The sequence below is a fragment of the Carassius auratus genome, chromosome 38 (assembly GCF_003368295.1).
Source record: "Carassius auratus strain Wakin chromosome 38, ASM336829v1, whole genome shotgun sequence".
Lineage (NCBI taxonomy): Eukaryota > Metazoa > Chordata > Actinopteri > Cypriniformes > Cyprinidae > Carassius > Carassius auratus.
This window is the reverse complement of record NC_039280.1, coordinates 6059244-6076031: the sequence shown is the minus strand read 5'-3', so window position 1 is coordinate 6076031 and position 16788 is coordinate 6059244. Positions and strand designations below refer to the sequence as shown.

General features: G+C 39.0%; 1 protein-coding gene across 4 annotated transcripts in view; it reads left to right on the top strand.

Annotated features, from left to right (window-relative positions):
• The first annotated feature begins 687 nt into the window (after positions 1-687).
• Positions 688-16788, top strand: part of LOC113056776 (pecanex-like protein 1) — a 33171-nt gene continuing 17070 nt past the window's right edge. The window contains exons 1-13 of one of the 4 annotated variants that reach the window (XM_026223624.1): positions 688-1010; positions 2952-3166; positions 4358-4463; positions 5214-5247; positions 5935-5997; positions 7258-8883; positions 11103-11232; positions 13239-13432; positions 14400-14493; positions 15250-15307; positions 15513-15760; positions 15841-15994; positions 16077-16109. In XM_026223624.1, coding sequence (XP_026079409.1) covers positions 858-1010; positions 2952-3166; positions 4358-4463; positions 5214-5247; positions 5935-5997; positions 7258-8883; positions 11103-11232; positions 13239-13432; positions 14400-14493; positions 15250-15307; positions 15513-15760; positions 15841-15994; positions 16077-16109 — 3108 coding nt within the window. In that variant the 5' untranslated portion in view covers positions 688-857. Of the gene's footprint in view, positions 1011-2951; positions 3167-4357; positions 4464-5213; positions 5248-5928; positions 5998-7257; positions 8884-11102; positions 11233-13238; positions 13433-14399; positions 14494-15249; positions 15308-15512; positions 15761-15840; positions 15995-16076; positions 16110-16788 lie in introns of all 4 variants that reach the window. The other 3 variants (XM_026223625.1, XM_026223622.1, XM_026223626.1) reach the window with 3 other exon arrangements.

Genomic DNA, 16788 nt, shown 5'->3' with positions numbered 1-16788 from the left:
ACTCTGGACCACAAAACCAGTCATTAGTAGAATGGATGTATTTGTAGCAATAGCCATCAATACACTGCATGGGTCAAAAATAATAGATTTTTCTTTTATACCGAAAAATTATTAGGATATAAAGTAAACAATATCATGTTCCATGAAGATATATTGTACTATATATTTCCTACCTTAAATATGTTAACTTAATATTTGATTAGTAATATGCATTGCTAAGAAATTCATTTTTGACAACATTAAAGGTGATTTTCTAATTTTTATTTCTGAATATTGCACCCTCAGATTCCCGGTTTTCAAATAGTTGTATCTCCGCCAAATATTGTCCTATCTTGACATACCATACGTCAAAAATAATTAAAAGAATAAACGACCCTGAATTGATTGGTTTTGTGGTCCAGGGTGACAAATAGAGATGATACAGTGCGCAGCGCCCTCTTGTGTTCAGATGGGTGGCGCATCTTTTGCGCTGCTGCGTGAATGTGAACAGCGCTCTTTTTTAGTGCTCCAAAACCTACAGTCTATGTCTAAAACATTTTTTTCGTGTACCAAGCAAACGACTAAGTGGACCTGGAGATGGATTGGTTTAATTTATACTGGGTGTAATAATAATTAAAAAAAAAATCACAGTATTGCCCCAGATGTTTTTGTTCGCGCGGTGGCGCTGCAGAATTACTCGCATCCGTAGCACGCACAGCGCCACTCTCTGCGCGAGCAACCGGGTGCGCGCAGAGCACGATGGGACGGGAAGCGCAGCGCTGGAGGACCACAGAGAAGAAGATGGCTGCGACGGGGCTCGACGGGCCAGCGCTGTACCTCCTGCTCCGAGACGGATAGAGAGGGGATAGGGGGCAAATATGGGGTCGCAGACCCTCCAGATTCTGCGGCAGGGCGTATGGGCGTCGGTAACGGGAGGATGGTACTATGACCCCCACCAGAACACCTTCGTGAACGCACTTCACCTTTACCTGTGGCTGCTGCTGCTCTGCCTCCCGTTCACGCTCTACATGGTGAGAGATGCAGCCGTCGGTTTCCTCTTGTCTTCATCCTTCAGTCGTTATCAGCCCACCTTTTCTCTGTCTTTCTTCATACTTTACCCATCTGTCCATCCCCCTCTCTCTATCATCCTTGTTCTTCCAGCTCATCTCTCTATTTCCAGTAACGTTACGTTACACAGAGGCTATATATCTCTTCCCTATTCCTTTTCATCTCTCTCACGGTGTTTCCGTGGTCATGGAAAACCTAGAAATATCAGTGAATTTTAAAACTGGGATTTCCAGACCTGGAAATGTCACGGAAATACATATTCTGTGTATTTTTTTCTGGTTATGCTCAGCTTTGTGATGTTGCGTTACGCTGGTGCTCTGCGGTCGGTTTGTTTAAACCACTCAGTGTGTTGTGTTCTGGTTTAGGGAGCATTTGTTTTGGTTTTGTCTGGGGTTTATTAAGCGGAGTTTGGTATTTCAGACCTGCTGTCATGAGGTTTGGTCTGGGTTTAGTCTCTGTCTGCTGTAAAGGAATAACGTTAGTTCAGCCTAACGTGAATATTCTCTCATAATTTGCTCACCCTTATGTCCTTCAGAATCTGTATGAACATATTTTGAAGAATATTGAAAGAAAGAAGAAAGTTTTTCTTGGAAAAAACCCAACCCCTTGTGGCTTTGTTCATAACATATCATCAGCTCATTTTTAATATGTTTTCCAGCCACCGAAGTGTAGTACTCTCAACTCTGTTTGCTACGTTTTACCATATGTAAACTTATTCCACATTTTATTCCAAACTCATTGCAGAAAATGCAGGGAAAAAATGACAGATTTCAACTTTTTCATAATGACTCTTGTGCAAAAAAAAAAAAAATTCTCTCTTCACCATAAAGTCTTATACTCCCGTTTGCATGATGTGTATTATTTTTAAAACCATGTTTGTTCTGTGGTTGAAGTATCAGGACTATCTATGTGTCAGCATTTTTAACGTCCTGCACAGGTCCATGCATCTAGGTTCTGCTTAAATACTTCGTTACCTTTCAACCACAGCTAAACAATATAATGTAAAGACCCACAGCAGTGCTCTGATCACTATATATCAATAAGCTAATATATATGTGTTTTTTGTGAATGAATATTGATGAATATTGGACTGGGTGAGTGTCCGATATGTAGAGCTGTTTTAGGGCAGTTATGGTGTTGGGTGGCTGTGCTAGAGACACAGATGTCCGTTCAGTGCCAGGCTGTTTTTAGCTTCTGCCTTCTGGTTGCGACTGAAATATTGTTGCCTCTTTTCATAACCCTGTAACTCTGTATAACACGGTCCTAAATCTGTGTATGATATTTACAACAGAGGGATGTTAATAGGCTGGCGAATGTGAGCATATCCTAATATCACACCCCCAATGCTTCAGTTTGCTTGAATGTCAACATTTGAAATACATTGGCTTGTTTTAATTTTTTGATGGGGAAAAAATGATAAATCAGTAATAAATCTAAAAATTGTGCAGTGCACAAATATTCGGAAGGTTTTTCGTGTTTTTGAAATAATTATTTTATGGTCACCCAAGCTGCATTTTATAAAGGAAAAGCTGTAATATCGTGAAATATTTATACTAATGTAAACAAATGTTTTCTATGTTAAAACATTTTCAAATGTAATTTATTTCTTTCTGGAAAAGATCATTTTTCAGAAGACACAAAATCCTTCTAATAGACTAGGATTTTCTTAATTTTTTTATAGGATTATTTGATGAATACAGAAGAACATTATTTTATACAAGTAAAATATATACATATATATTTTCATAACATTAACCGCTTTACACTATTGTCACTGCATCCTTTGTTGAATAAAAGAGATATTTTCTTTAAACAAACGTCACGTATAATAGCTCAAAACCACAAAAACTGCTTGTTTCCTATTCATTTAAAATCTCTTGCTGTGTTTCTCTCTTTCTCCGCAGGCCTTGCCCCCCACGATGGTGATTGTGGGTATGTACTGCGGGGTGATAGCAGGTATGTTTGCGCTGCTGAAGGCCGTGAATTATCGCCTGCACACTGCGCTGGATGCGGGGGAGGTGGTGGAGCTGCGGGGCAAAGGGAGCGAGGGACGGGGCCAGGGGGTAGAGCGCCAATGTGAGGGTACCGGCACCCAGCAGGACGACTCAAACAGGCCTGGGTAAGAATCATGGTTTACTTATAAGCCATAACAAAATGTTGTCGCTGCACAGTAAGCAGATCTGCTTTAGCAAGATCCCATGTTGTGAATCATCTCAGGCTTTACGTCCTCTCAAGAAACATTCTGATTCTGTTCAGGAAAGTAATAATTCTTTTGAATCTTTTTGGGAAAACTTTTGAGACTTCACAGGAAAGATTCTGCTCAGAAAGGTTGTAGTTCAGCGCAGTAAAGTTTTGATTAAAGGCACAGTGCTGTTGCTCAGCGGTAGGGATGTTTCTGAGAACTAATCTGCTGTCATGCTAGATCCATTCGTCGCCCACTGAGAGAGAGAGAAAGGGAGGAGGGACGGGGCGAGTGAATTAGTAGAACTGAAATAGAGCCTTATAAACCAACACACACAGGCTGCTGCTCTTGGTCATTCACGGTCTGCAAACTATCAGAGGTGAAATAATTGCTAGGTTGCATGTTTCCTACGAGAGCAAGCATTGCTGACCGAGTCAGAACACATTAAACAAAGTAACTCAAATCATGGATAAAGCATCTTAGCAAAGGTTTTCTCTTTAAAAACCTTTATCAAAAATTTTCATGCATTAGAAAAGAACGTGTAGCTTATGTTCTTGCATCCTTTTCTAAAAGAGAAACAGATTTAAGAGCCTCTTAAAGTGATTATAAACACACATCTGGAGGGGCATTCTTGATTGTCCAGGTCTGTACATAGTAAGACGGCTCTAATTAAGAAAATACATTTCTGCTCTGGGCCCTTGATATGAAGAGCTCATGAGTTCCTAATTTTTCCAGAGCCACAAATACGTCCTGAACTAAATAAATAAACTGCCTCTAGCGGCACCAAATGGAGGGGCAAAAATAATGAAATAAATGGATGCTGGTTTCTTGCTGTAGGATTACCTTTTACCGCTACATTTTATCCTTTGGGGGGCCAAGCAGAATAAACCTCCTAAAAATATTAAAAATAGTATAATCTCCCAAAAAGTGAAGGGAGGAGGGGTGGATCTCTGCCTAGTGGTTGACAGACATTAGATAGAGAGATGCTAGAAATGATCTCCTCTCTGCCGTTTCCTGAGCGGCTGTGCAAGTTTGATCATAAATGACATTGTTAACTCTCTGGAGCCCTTGGGCCTGTTCCTCTGTTAGAGTTGCTAGGTAACTAACCTTTTGTGTTTGTGTGCGCAGGGATCCAGGGGGTGGAATAGAGATGTCTGATTTTGCACGGGAGGAGACGCCACCGGTCGACTGCAGTTCACGGAACTCTTACGTAGGAATGGACTCGAACCATCAGGTGTGTTTGCTTTTTGTGTGCATTTTTTAAGCACTTTATCACCTGATTTGATTAATTAATCAATTTCCTGAGATGTAATATAGTTCACAGAAATTCATTTCCACTGCAATTTGCCAGTGCCACCAAAGCCAAAAATGTTTTTTGAGGTCACAACTCTCACGTTAACATGTGGACAAGCTACAAATGTTATCATAATTTCTAATGTAAAAATAATACTTATTTGCTTTATAATTAGATAATAAAAAGACTGAAATAATTGTTTTGTGATATTTATGTTTTAAATGCAGTATTTATTTATTTATTATTATTATTTTATTATTTTTTTTGCAGTACTGCGCTGATTATGTGGTCAAATTTGTGAATACTAGTGTTTTTAGCTATTGGTGTTATTTGCTAGATGAAGCTGTCCTGGTTAAGAGTCTTTGTCTGTTTGAAAGCAACCCTTCAGTCAGAATCTCTGCCTTTCGCTGCAGTTTAATTGGTGAAACCTCAGGGGTGTTATGTTCTGGCTTATTGTACTGCTTGTCCCAGACTGTCTGTCTGTGTGTTGGGTCAGAAAAATCATAGAGCAGAATCTCAAGCTTAAAATCATGTCAATTAGTTATATCATGTGATTAAATGACTGTGATGTGTTTTTGTGCAAGTCTACTAAATTAGTAACAGTGATGGGAAGTTACAAACGTCATAATCTCATGTAAATGACTCATCAGAGCTGTTTCATTGATCTTATCCATCTCTCTCTCCCTACAGATAACATCCCATGGAGGATCAGTCTCAACCAAACGTGAGACAGAAATGTTGTTTTTAATCTTTTGACAGTATTCATATCTGGTAACCGAAAAAAAGGAATAGTTGAAAATTGAAAAATCTGTCATTATTTACTCAAGAATCTCAATGTCTCTTGATCAATCATTATTGATTGTCTCTCCGTGTGTGTGTGTGTGTGTGTGTGTGTGTGTGTGTTCGGTGTGTATATATATATATATATATATATATATATATATATATATATATATACACACAATATATATATATAAATATATATATATATATACACACACACACACACACACACACACACACATGCGCGCACACACACACACACACCCACTTATAGTAACCCTGTAGTCTAAAATGACAGCAGCAGGAACATTACGAGGTGTTCTTAAGTGTTCACTATAAGTTGTATGACTTTTTTTGAGTTGTTAAAAACTCAAAGGGCACCAGGTTTACCATAGCTATAAATAGAAGTGTTTGGGATCAAAGAGAAGAGGTTTTCTGCAGACAGCAGCGATATGTCAGAAGACCTGCAGTACTGCGGTGCGGGCACAGGCCAGGTCAGGGATGCGTTTGAATAAAGTTGCAAAACTGAGCAGGAGAGCGAGAGTGAGAGGGCGGATGTATTAGGTTAATGAATAAGTTATAAAACTTGACCTTCTCTGTCTCTCTCTCTGTCTGTTTGCGGGGGCAGGTGTTGGAAAGGCTCCTGATGACATCAGTTTGAGTTTGGCTCAGAGTTGCAGTCAAGAGCAAGGTGTGAATCTTAATTAACATCAGCTATAGAATAATGCAATGCAAATTAGTCTCCTTTCACCCAATTTTGTCATTATTTACCGTCCCTCATGTAATTCTAAATGTTTGAAGTTATTTTTTCAATGCAACATCCAGACATGATGTATGTTAAATCTTTTTCTTTTAGGATAGATTTCAAAGATAATACCATCAGGATTCAGTTTTTCAATGGCAATGAAAATTTTTAATTTATGAGTCATACATGCAAGGAAACGTCTTTGTGTCCTTGTGAGATTTGGTCGGTTAGGTTCGTATTCTTACTGATTGCAGTTTTTATTCAACTGTTAAGTGTTTCATAAAAGCTGAAAACCTATAATATAGAGCTGAAACTTCTCTAAGATGAAAATGGATGTCTCTCCAAACCTACTGTTTGTGATCAGAATAAAAGCGTTTTGTGAATAATAAGATGACACAGAGAGGTAACGTGGGCTCAGACTTTCTAAAGCACATAATTAAAAGACCTTATGGACAGTGGTTTTTGGATAGTGTGCAGAATGGATTCTTGGTAATGGAGTTGTAACTGATTTTGGCAGAGGACTGTATCGGTTCTTAACACTGCATTAGTGCTCAAGAAACTGTGTCTTTATTATGGATGTACATAACTATATTTAGACTTGACCCTGATTTATTTAAGCATTCATACATGTTTTTGTGTTGTGTATTTATCTAACACAATTACATTTGCAAAGATGCAAGCTGAATGCCCAAACAAAAAATTGTTAACCCAGCAAGTCTACATTCACAATGAAATTCTAAACTGCAATATGTAACTTATATATCCAACTGGAAACTGTGCAATATGTAAACAATATGATTTACACACCAAATCCATAAACTCCTGCACAATATGCATATTTTTTAATTGTTTGTTACAGATACCTGCACCTTACTACAATTTTGACTTGATATTTATGTGATTTATGTTCACCACTTTCTCTGATCTGCTGTCAATCCTGCAATCAATCACACAAGCGTGTTGCTTGACTCCCATAGGGATTAATTGAAAGTGCCCACTCGCCTGCTCTTGCTCTGAGCCAATGTAAACACATTATAATTGACTTAAGTGAAAAAGGCAAAGTCACAATGAAGAACAAATCATTCGATTTTTATTACATAACACGGTCAGATAAATAAATTGCAGTAAGACCTGGATTGCCCATTTTTGACACCAAGTCGTTATCATTTTCTTACACTTTTTAAAAATATTTCTCTCACCTTCTAGATTTGATGTCAGACCAAAAGATGTTCTGCCTCGTCTCCAATGACTCTTTTGCCTCCATGCAGCCATCAACCTCATTGGCTCAGGACCTTTATGGCTCCACCCCTCACCCTTTTAGTCAGTCCCTGTCCTCTTGTGACACCGAAATTACTGCCCATCTTTCCACCCACTCACAGTCTTTCCGGAAAGAGTCATCTCGACCTCGGAGATTGCCTCGCACCTCAAGTTCTGCGGGATCTGCTTTTCCAGATCCTTCTCTGCCCGAGTTCAGCCTGTACCCTCCACCCCGTCGGGGAGGACTGGATCCTGTCTGTGAAATGGAGGCCTCCAGGTCACAGAGGGCGACAGAGAGCTCAGAGCAGCCAGACTCTGGGATTCCCAGCACTTCAGGGACAGAGTGTCACAGATATCATCCAAAGGAACGCAGCAGGATATCACAGTCTTTCTCCCGAGAAATAGGGGAAGGAGATTGTGCTGGGGAAGGGGGATCTGGGTTGTATCAATTGGAGACTGTACAAGGGGGTCGGGAAAGAAAAGGTGGACAGAGTGCTGAAAGTTTGCGGAGTTTAAGTACACGCAGTAGCGGCTCCACTGAGAGCTACTGCAGTGGGACAGACCGGGATACCAACAGTACTTTGAGTAGCCTGCACAGTGAACAGACCAGCTCCACGCACGTAGAGAGCCTGCTGTCGCTGTCTGGGGATGAGAAGGTAAATGCGGGACATGCTGACCCGCGTAACTCTAATGTGGCCTCGGGGGAGGCTAATAAAAACCCCCATGCCAATGAACTTGCTACCAAATTGCCCATTGGCGATGCTCCCAAACCCGTGAACTCAGACGGCCAACAGGGGGAGGGAACTGTGGAGGCGGCATCAAGGACTAGCGTAGATGTCTCAGCTGGTTTGTCCCACCAGCACCAGGAGGCAGAACTAGACGAAAGGCTGCCCAAGACAGGCAATCTCGTTCACCGGGCTGCCTCCTCATCCGCTGCCAGCCGTAGTGGTCGGCGACGAAACGGTAAGCAGCGAGCAAGTAGTTTTGACGCCAGCAGACACCGGGAATACATTTGCGGACGTGGCATGGCAAAGCCTCGCTCTGCGGTGTTCATGAAAGGAGAGGAAGACTCCAGTGATCAGAGCGAACTTAGTTGTGCCTCCAGCCTACACTCCACCCACCAGCTCAGCACAGACTCCTCATCCAGCACACCCCACTTCTGCCCCTCTCCCGGGGATCGTCGTGGCCCTTCTCAACGGGCCAAAGCAAATGATGCGCAAACCTACGGTCAGAAGGACAAAGAAAAGGAACGGGGGAAAGACAAAGAGAAGGGCAAGCGCAAAGTTTGGCGACGCACTCCGAGTACAGGCAGCGCCAAAACTCATGCCCGGGTCTTGAGCCTGGACAGCAGCACTACTGCTTGCCTTAATGACCCCCATCATTTGGGGGCACCAGCAAGTTCCAGACTCCTTACCACCTCAAAGTCGGACCTAGAGGCAAAAGAGGGGGAGGTGTTGGATGCGGCATCACTGCTGGGAAGAGCCTCTCAGATTGAGTCAGTGACCCGGTCGAGAAACAGTCTGCCTTGCCCTATTTCTCTTAGTCACACACAAGACGCAACCACAGGATCTCGAGGTGAGCACACAGTAATGCGATTTTGTATATGCACTTATTAGCTAAGGGCTGGGAGATGATTGAAGCAATAAATAATTCTGTCATTATTTGCTCACCCTCAAGTCTTTCTAAACCTGAGTATTTGCTTCCATGAACCACAAGGAGAAGCTTATCAGGATGTTAATGCTGCTCTTTTCTATACATTTGAAAAGAATAGTGACCTGGGGCTGTCAAAGTCCAAAAATGATAAAAAGCTTTATAAAATACCCAAGCTATGAGACCGTTTTGTGTCAGGAACGGAGTTGCATTCAAAATCACATTGTAACAAAAGGTAACTCGGATCATTTCATTCATGGTGTGACATACATTGAGTAAATATCAACAAAGAAAAATTGTAGGATGGGGACTTGGTTCAATCAATTGGTTGTTGATTGCATGGTGGCAGATTTGAATTCAAGCTTGCAGTTGGGTTGTAATGAGGGGCGATGTTTTAGTGGACTGAATGATTGGAGAAGTCTGACACCAGAGAGTCCAGAGATGTTTTAATGGAAGATTGAGTTATGATATTTTCATAAGAAATTACAAGGTAAATAAATAAAATGCATTTCGTGTCACCATGTCATTATTCTCTTTCAAATCTCCTTGATGTTTGTATAAATATGGCATGACAAGATGTGCCGTGGCAGGTTTAACATAAGGGTGAGTAAATGATGACCGCATTTTGATATATATCTGAGTGAAATATCCCTGTAAGTAGTGATCTCCTCCTGAGATCAGTCTGAAGTGTTAGACATCTGAGGTCTGCAGCAGGTCAGATGGATGTTTTTCAGCAGAATGTAGCTCGTCAGAAAAACAAGCTTTGCTCAGAAGCTAGTAGATGTACATTTAATGTGTTTTGCAACTGCAGCTGTGACCCCAAAAGACACAGACTTCCAAAGAATTACTGAAGTCTTATTTGAAGTTTTTTGAGTCTATGTATGGAAGATCTGCAGGGTTTGTTCTTTCCTCTGGTCAACAGTGATCATGCAGTGCTTGTGTGAAAGTGAATTGCAGTGTGAATGTGGATTCAGTAATGATAAGTGAATGAAAATTGGTCCCCTTAATTTCAGATTTAAACAGCCCTTTTCTCCATCTGTTTCTGTTTGGAAGCACAGAATGTGATGTATAGAGACGTGTGTGATGTGCTGTGTGTATGATATCTTTTCTTCTGTGTTTGTGCTAATATTTAGAGGGTTTGAAATTTTAGCACTGTACATTTCTGATGTGTGATGCACCATTAACTGGATCATGTTTGGGGGAGAACTGTCTAATGTTCATTGTCATGTTTCTGTTATCTTCTCTTAAAGCTCAAAAATTAATTGGTCTGAACATAGAAAAAGCATTGTTCTAGAGTAAACCATTCTGTCTCTGTTTAAAGCCCTTTTAGTCCAACATGAGATTGTTTAGAATGTTTTATTGTAGTAATAAAGTTTTACTTTCAGTGATAAGTCATCAGAAAAGTCAAAGTTCATCCGCAGTGGGAGTGCTGCAGTTAAAAGTCCATGTATAAAACTGCTTAAATAGGCAATGTGATTAGGCAATGCTGGATGTAGAAAGATGATAAAGAAGGTTTAGTTTATATTATGTGTTTATCACTGACAGTTTAGTTGGAAACACATTACCCTGAATTGTACTTTATTCTTTTAATCACAATTAGTTGTATGCAATTTCCTAAGTATGTTTCTTTAAATTGTTGTCTTTTTTGCCTACACCATGTCCAGAAAAACTTTGCTATATGTTTAATATTTAAAAATGTATGTAATTAAATACAATTAATTACAAATAAATTAAAATATTCAAAAAAATAGATACATATATACTGTATACAATATTACTTATATTTATTTTCTTATAATAAAATGTTACATTTATAAAAAATGTACATACATTTATTATATTTTTAATACCTTTTTTATATATATACATATAATTGTATATGTACATAAAATATTTGACATAATAAATTAATGTAAATATTTTAATATTGCAAATCTAATTCTTGAGCCTAAGATTTATTTATTTATGCCATGTGGTATTAAATAACATGGGTCAGCATCAGGCACTTTGCATTTGTGTTTAATGATTCTTGTGTCTACTCTGGTCTGGCATGCAGCATTGCATGTTGCTAGTTCAATGAAAGCTAATTTTTTGGTGGCTTCCCTACTGATGGACTCGCTCCTGCCTTTCTCTTCTTATGGCAGCCCCAGGGAACGATGACACAGTCACATTTCGCCGAGAGCGTAGTACGTTTCGTCGTCAAGCGGTGCGTAGACGGCACAATGCAGGAAGTAACTCCACCCCCCCCACTTCTCTCATCGGATCCCCGCTCAGGTACGACTCACCCGGGGAGAAATTGGCTGGCTGCATAACACCAGCTTTGACTCACCTGTCCTGATGTCCACTTAATTATTCTCTTCAGCACATTTCATATTCCTTTATCTTTTGCTTAAACACCTTTAACTGTCATTTCCAGACTTCTCTGGTGCATTGCATGAAATCTAATCTTTAATTTGCTTGCTGCCCTTTTCTTACTACTGTACAGACCTTTAACCCATCCTCAGAGAAGCCAAAGCTGATCTTTTTCTGACCAGTGTGCTGGTACAGAAAGCCAGCATTCTTTCATGTAACCTTTTCCATGCAATTCAAGTCTTATTTTTATTAATGCAGGAGTTGTTTCAGTATTTCTGTTTGTTTTTTCCCAGTATAATTTTTTTTAGTCTTTCATGTGCTTTCATTTTTTTTATCCTGTTCTGATGAACCACGTCACAAGGTGTCTAACTTTACCCTCACACACTTACACATGCTGCTTTTGGAGTCTCTCTCTTCTACTGTATCCTGGAGATTTACGGTCACTGCATCCTTCTCTCACATACTAAATCTTTCCATAACCCCCAGACACAGGCATCCTTGCCATCATAGATGGCTTGAGATGAAGAGAGCAATTGAGTGCTTTGTTTCATCATCAGGCCCGGGGCATGTCTGTCTCTCTTGAAGTATCACAATGCTTTTACTTAACTAACTTTCAGTTAAGTTTTCTGAAATCACTCACAGGCTTTGTTCAGACAGGCAGCAAAAAACCTAATTTATTTAGCATATCCAAATAATTTTGTTTAGTTGTTTTTTTGGCCAACATGCAAAAACTACATTTAACAGACCTGATCCCAACAAAATCCACACACTACCATTTAAAAGTTTAGGGTCAGAAAGATTTTTAAAGAAATTAATAACTTTATTCAGCAAAGATGAAGTCTTTAAAGACTTTAACAGTTGTCTTATTTATCAAAGAATCCTGAAATATTAAGCAGCACAACTATTTTTAGTGATAAACGTTTCTTGAGCTCCGAACCAGCATACTAAAATGACTGTGGCATTTATTTTCTATCGAATAGTGAATGAGCAAGTAAGTGTATGTTTCACACACAATATCCAAATGAATGTGTAAACTCAGTGATGCCTCTAATGCTTATATTGCACTGATGAGTTCAGCAGTTCTCCCATCATCCCTTTCCAAAATGACAGTCAGCAACTCTCTTATTTCACTTGTTTTGCTGATGCTTATTTCATTTCTATGGCAACTTATGTAGATATTTGGAATGTGCCAAACAACATTTTCAAAACTGACTAGTCGGTTGGTTGCCTGAGTGACCAGTCAGTTAATAAACAACAAATAAAAATTTCAGATTTTGGCTCTTGCAAGTTAAGATAAAAAATTGATTTTTGTGCATTGTGAACAAAGCCATCTATTATCCCTCACTCTGTTTCTACCTGGTGATCTTCTGTTTGCACACACACACCTCAAAATTCGCTCTTGCTTTTTCTGGCAATGAAATCAGAATACTCATCCTCTTCTCTTCCCGTTCAGCAGCCCTCTCATTTTACACTTCCTCTCAGTTCTCATAACGCTTCCAGAACTCCTTTCCTCTGTCTATCACCACCATCTGTCTGTTTTTCTCTCTAAAATGTGACCTTGCACTTCCTTCCTTGTTCTGTTTTTGTCTGCCTTGTCTTCATATACACAAACACACACACTCTTACTCTTACTTTATAGATGGGCACAAGTATTTAAACATTGAGTTCTTTTTTTTTTACCTTCCAAAACATTTCACAGATCAAAACTTACAAACGTATTTTGGAATTAAATTTTGGGAAGTCTTAATGTGACTCTTATTACAAAGTGTTATATGGTATCATAATATATATATATATATATATATATATATATATATATATATATATATATATATATATATATATATATATATATATATATATATATATATCCCTGTGTCCCACATTTAAAGTTTGTCATACCGAATCATGTATTTCTGCTCCTCCAGTCTGCAGGAAGCTCTGAGTCAGGTATCTCAAGCTTCAGGGTCACAGGTCAGAGGTCAGCCATCCCGTACGCCGTCTCAGGTGACGGTATTGAGCACTAGCACCTCCCTGCTGGTCAGGAATGGAAGTGCGCAGCTGGAGGGCTGTCTGGATAAGGTGTCTACTGTGGGCGTGGCCAGCCTGCAGGATGACTTTGGTATGCACTGTAAAATTGCCTGTCTGTCACATCATCTTGTTATCATCACACCTGCCTGTTATATTTAATTTGCATCCTGTGTGTCTCACATTTGCACGTTGTCTGTCAGACTATTTGTCACGCTTGCATGCTGTATCTTATCACATTCCATTTGCATGTCATATTCAGTCAATGCATGAATATTCAGTCAGTGTGCATCTGTAGGTTTTCATCATATTGACAAGTTGTATTGGCTGTGGGATTTAATCATTATTTATCGGTTTACTGATTTTTCTGCATCTATTTGTGTGTTTGGGATTACACTGATTACACTGATAATCATGATCTTGTATCAGATTTTGCATGCATGTAAATGTGACGTGGTCTTTCTTTGGTCAGTCAAACTCTTCCCTGGTGGTCTAGAGGTATTGATGCACTCCCACTGCTGCAGTTAAGGTTTGCTTCTAATCTGGGAGCATGCTTGCTTATTTCCTCTCGTGATTAACAAGGCATCTATAGGTCTATAAATATCTCTTGTTTTTAAATAGGCAAAAACAAAACAATTACGATATAGTAGGTTTTATGAGCTTATGAGGCTAAAATGTAAAATAAAGCAAAATGCATCTGTAGACAAAGGATACTTTAGGTCTTGTTGACAAATGGTATTAACTTCATTGAAGATTCATTCCATAAACTCATGTAATTTTGTTAATGGGCTAAAATTTTAACAAGTGTTTCTGAATTTGGTTTTATTTGGTCAGATTACTAAATGTTTTGGACACAATTTAGACCTGTCCTGCATTTAGTGTTTTCCACTTGTGATCAGATCACATAATGGAAACGATAACAATTAATATTATAAATTTTTTAACTCCTGTATTGGGGGTCAGTGTCCTGTCTGTGGCAAAGGCTTAATTGCCACACTAATATGACCCTATGTGATGTCTGCTATGTGACCCCTGACCCCTTGTTTGTTTGTGTGACTCAGGGAAGCTGACCCCACCTCTCTATGAGGTCGGAGGATGTGACATGTCCCTGGTGAACTTTGAACCTGCAACCAGACGAGCATCTAACAACCTCTGGTGAGTTACAGCCAGTATTGTTAATGTGATACTAAAATTATTAATATTTAGATTTATTTATAGGGGTGCGTATCTAGTTATTTAGTGTATTTAGTTATGCGTATCTCTTCAGTAAAGCCGGTTCTCTAATCAGCGGTTAATTCCATCAGGTGCGTGATTTCACATTGAGCAGCTGTTAGTACACAGAGCCATTTTTAACTGAGAAGATGTGCAAATCCACTTCATTTTCAGCATTTATTTGCACATCTTCTCAGTTAACAGCTGCTCTATGTGAAATCACGCACCTGATGGAATTTACCGTTGATTAGAGAACCGGCTTTACTGACGAGATGCGCATTAACGATCGGCTGATCGTGATCAGCTCACCCCTATTTATTTTTTAATTTATCATTTTTATTTAGAAAGTTCACATTTTAGTTTTAGGTAAACTTGTAGTAATATTGTGTTTTGTCATTTTCATTTTAAATACGTCTATATAGTTTGTATCAATTCATATTTCAGTTTTAGTCATTTTAGTATATAAAGCTGAACTAAAAGCTTTGGTGACTAGCTAAAGTAAAATAAAATATAAATGGAAATTGGAACAATTTTTTTATTTTATTACAGTAAACATTTATTTTATTTCAAGTGAAATGTTTTCTGAATGGTTTTAGATTTAGTTTTAGTTTACTATAATACAGCACAGTGTACAGAACAACTAGAACCCATAATCCTTTCTTGAATATCTCAGAGCTAGCGAAGTCTTTTTCTCTGCAGGGAAACAGACTCCCACCTCTCCAGTTCTACCTCAGTTCGTTTTTACCCTCATGACCTGGTGAGAGCTACTGAACACACACACACACTGAATTTTTTCTTTATGCAAACACTCAGAGATGTAATTCAGCCACAGACTATGAGAAAATACATTGACATACAGTATAAGATTATGAATTGCAAACAATAGTGCTTGTGTGAGAAGCAGCACAGTTGAGACAATGAGCTCAGTGTGTGTGTGTGTGTGTAAACTCACCCTGGCTTAGTTCTCCTTTCCTCAGATGCGTCTGAATCGTTTGCTGTCCATGGACCCAGAGCTGTTGGAACAGCACGATGTGGACGGGAGTCCTGACCTTCAGGAGGCACCACACCGCTCGCAGGACTCCACACATAATCACACACACTCACACACGCATCCACACAAAATCAAGCAGTACTACCGCCTGTGGCTGCTGCCGTACTTGTGGGTCGGGATGCACTTTGACAGACTCACACTACTTGCCCTCTTCGACAGGTACACACAAACACACACATTAATGTGAATTACTGATGTGTCTCAGCTCATATACTGATACATGTCTGTGTGTTATTCAGGAACCGAGAGGTTCTGGAGAATGTGCTTTCAGTGGCTCTGGCAGTTCTTGTGGCCTTCCTAGGTTCTGTGCTGCTAGTTAATGGATTCTTCACTGACATTTGGGTCTTTCAGTTCTGCCTCGTTATTGCCAGTTGCCAGTACTCATTGCTGAAGGTGAGATTTGCACGTTTTTCAAATACACACCAATTTAACGAAACATTTTTAATGAACATTTGTCTTTCTGTTCTTAAATCAGAGTGTCCAACCCGACTCTTCATCACCCCGACATGTGAGTAAAACTCATTCAAAAACAGTAACACACTAAATAACAATGAGCTAAAAGCAAGTGAATTAGTGCTGGAAAAATGATTGTGTTAATTTCGGTGATTAAAGGGATGGTTTACCAGAAAAAGTAGGTCATTCTGTCATCATTTTATTACCCTTAAGTTGTTCCAAACACGTATTCATTTCTTTCTTCTGCTGAACACAAAAGATGATGTTTTGTATAATGTTGGTATCCAAGCACAACCGTTTTCAACTTTGAAAATTATAAATATGATTCTTGAGCACCAAATCATCATATTAGAATGATTTCTGAAGGATCATGTGACTTTGAAGACTGGAGTAATGTCTGAAGGAGATTAGGCTTTGCCGTCACACAAAATTAAGTTACCTTTTAAAATATATTAAAGTAGAATAAAGTTATATTTTAAATTGTCGTAATATTTCACAGTAATAATTATTTTTTTCTGTTTATTGTTGATCAAGTAAATGCAGCCTTGATGAGCAAAATGGACTTCTTTCAAATGCATTTCAGTCATGCTGCCCCCAGCACTTATTCCTATTCATGATTATACATGTTATTAAATTAATAGCACCTAACATGATAAAATGCAATTAATTGCAGAAAATGCATTACTTTTTGTTGAATATAAAAACAACAACATTTAAAGTTAAATGACAGATTG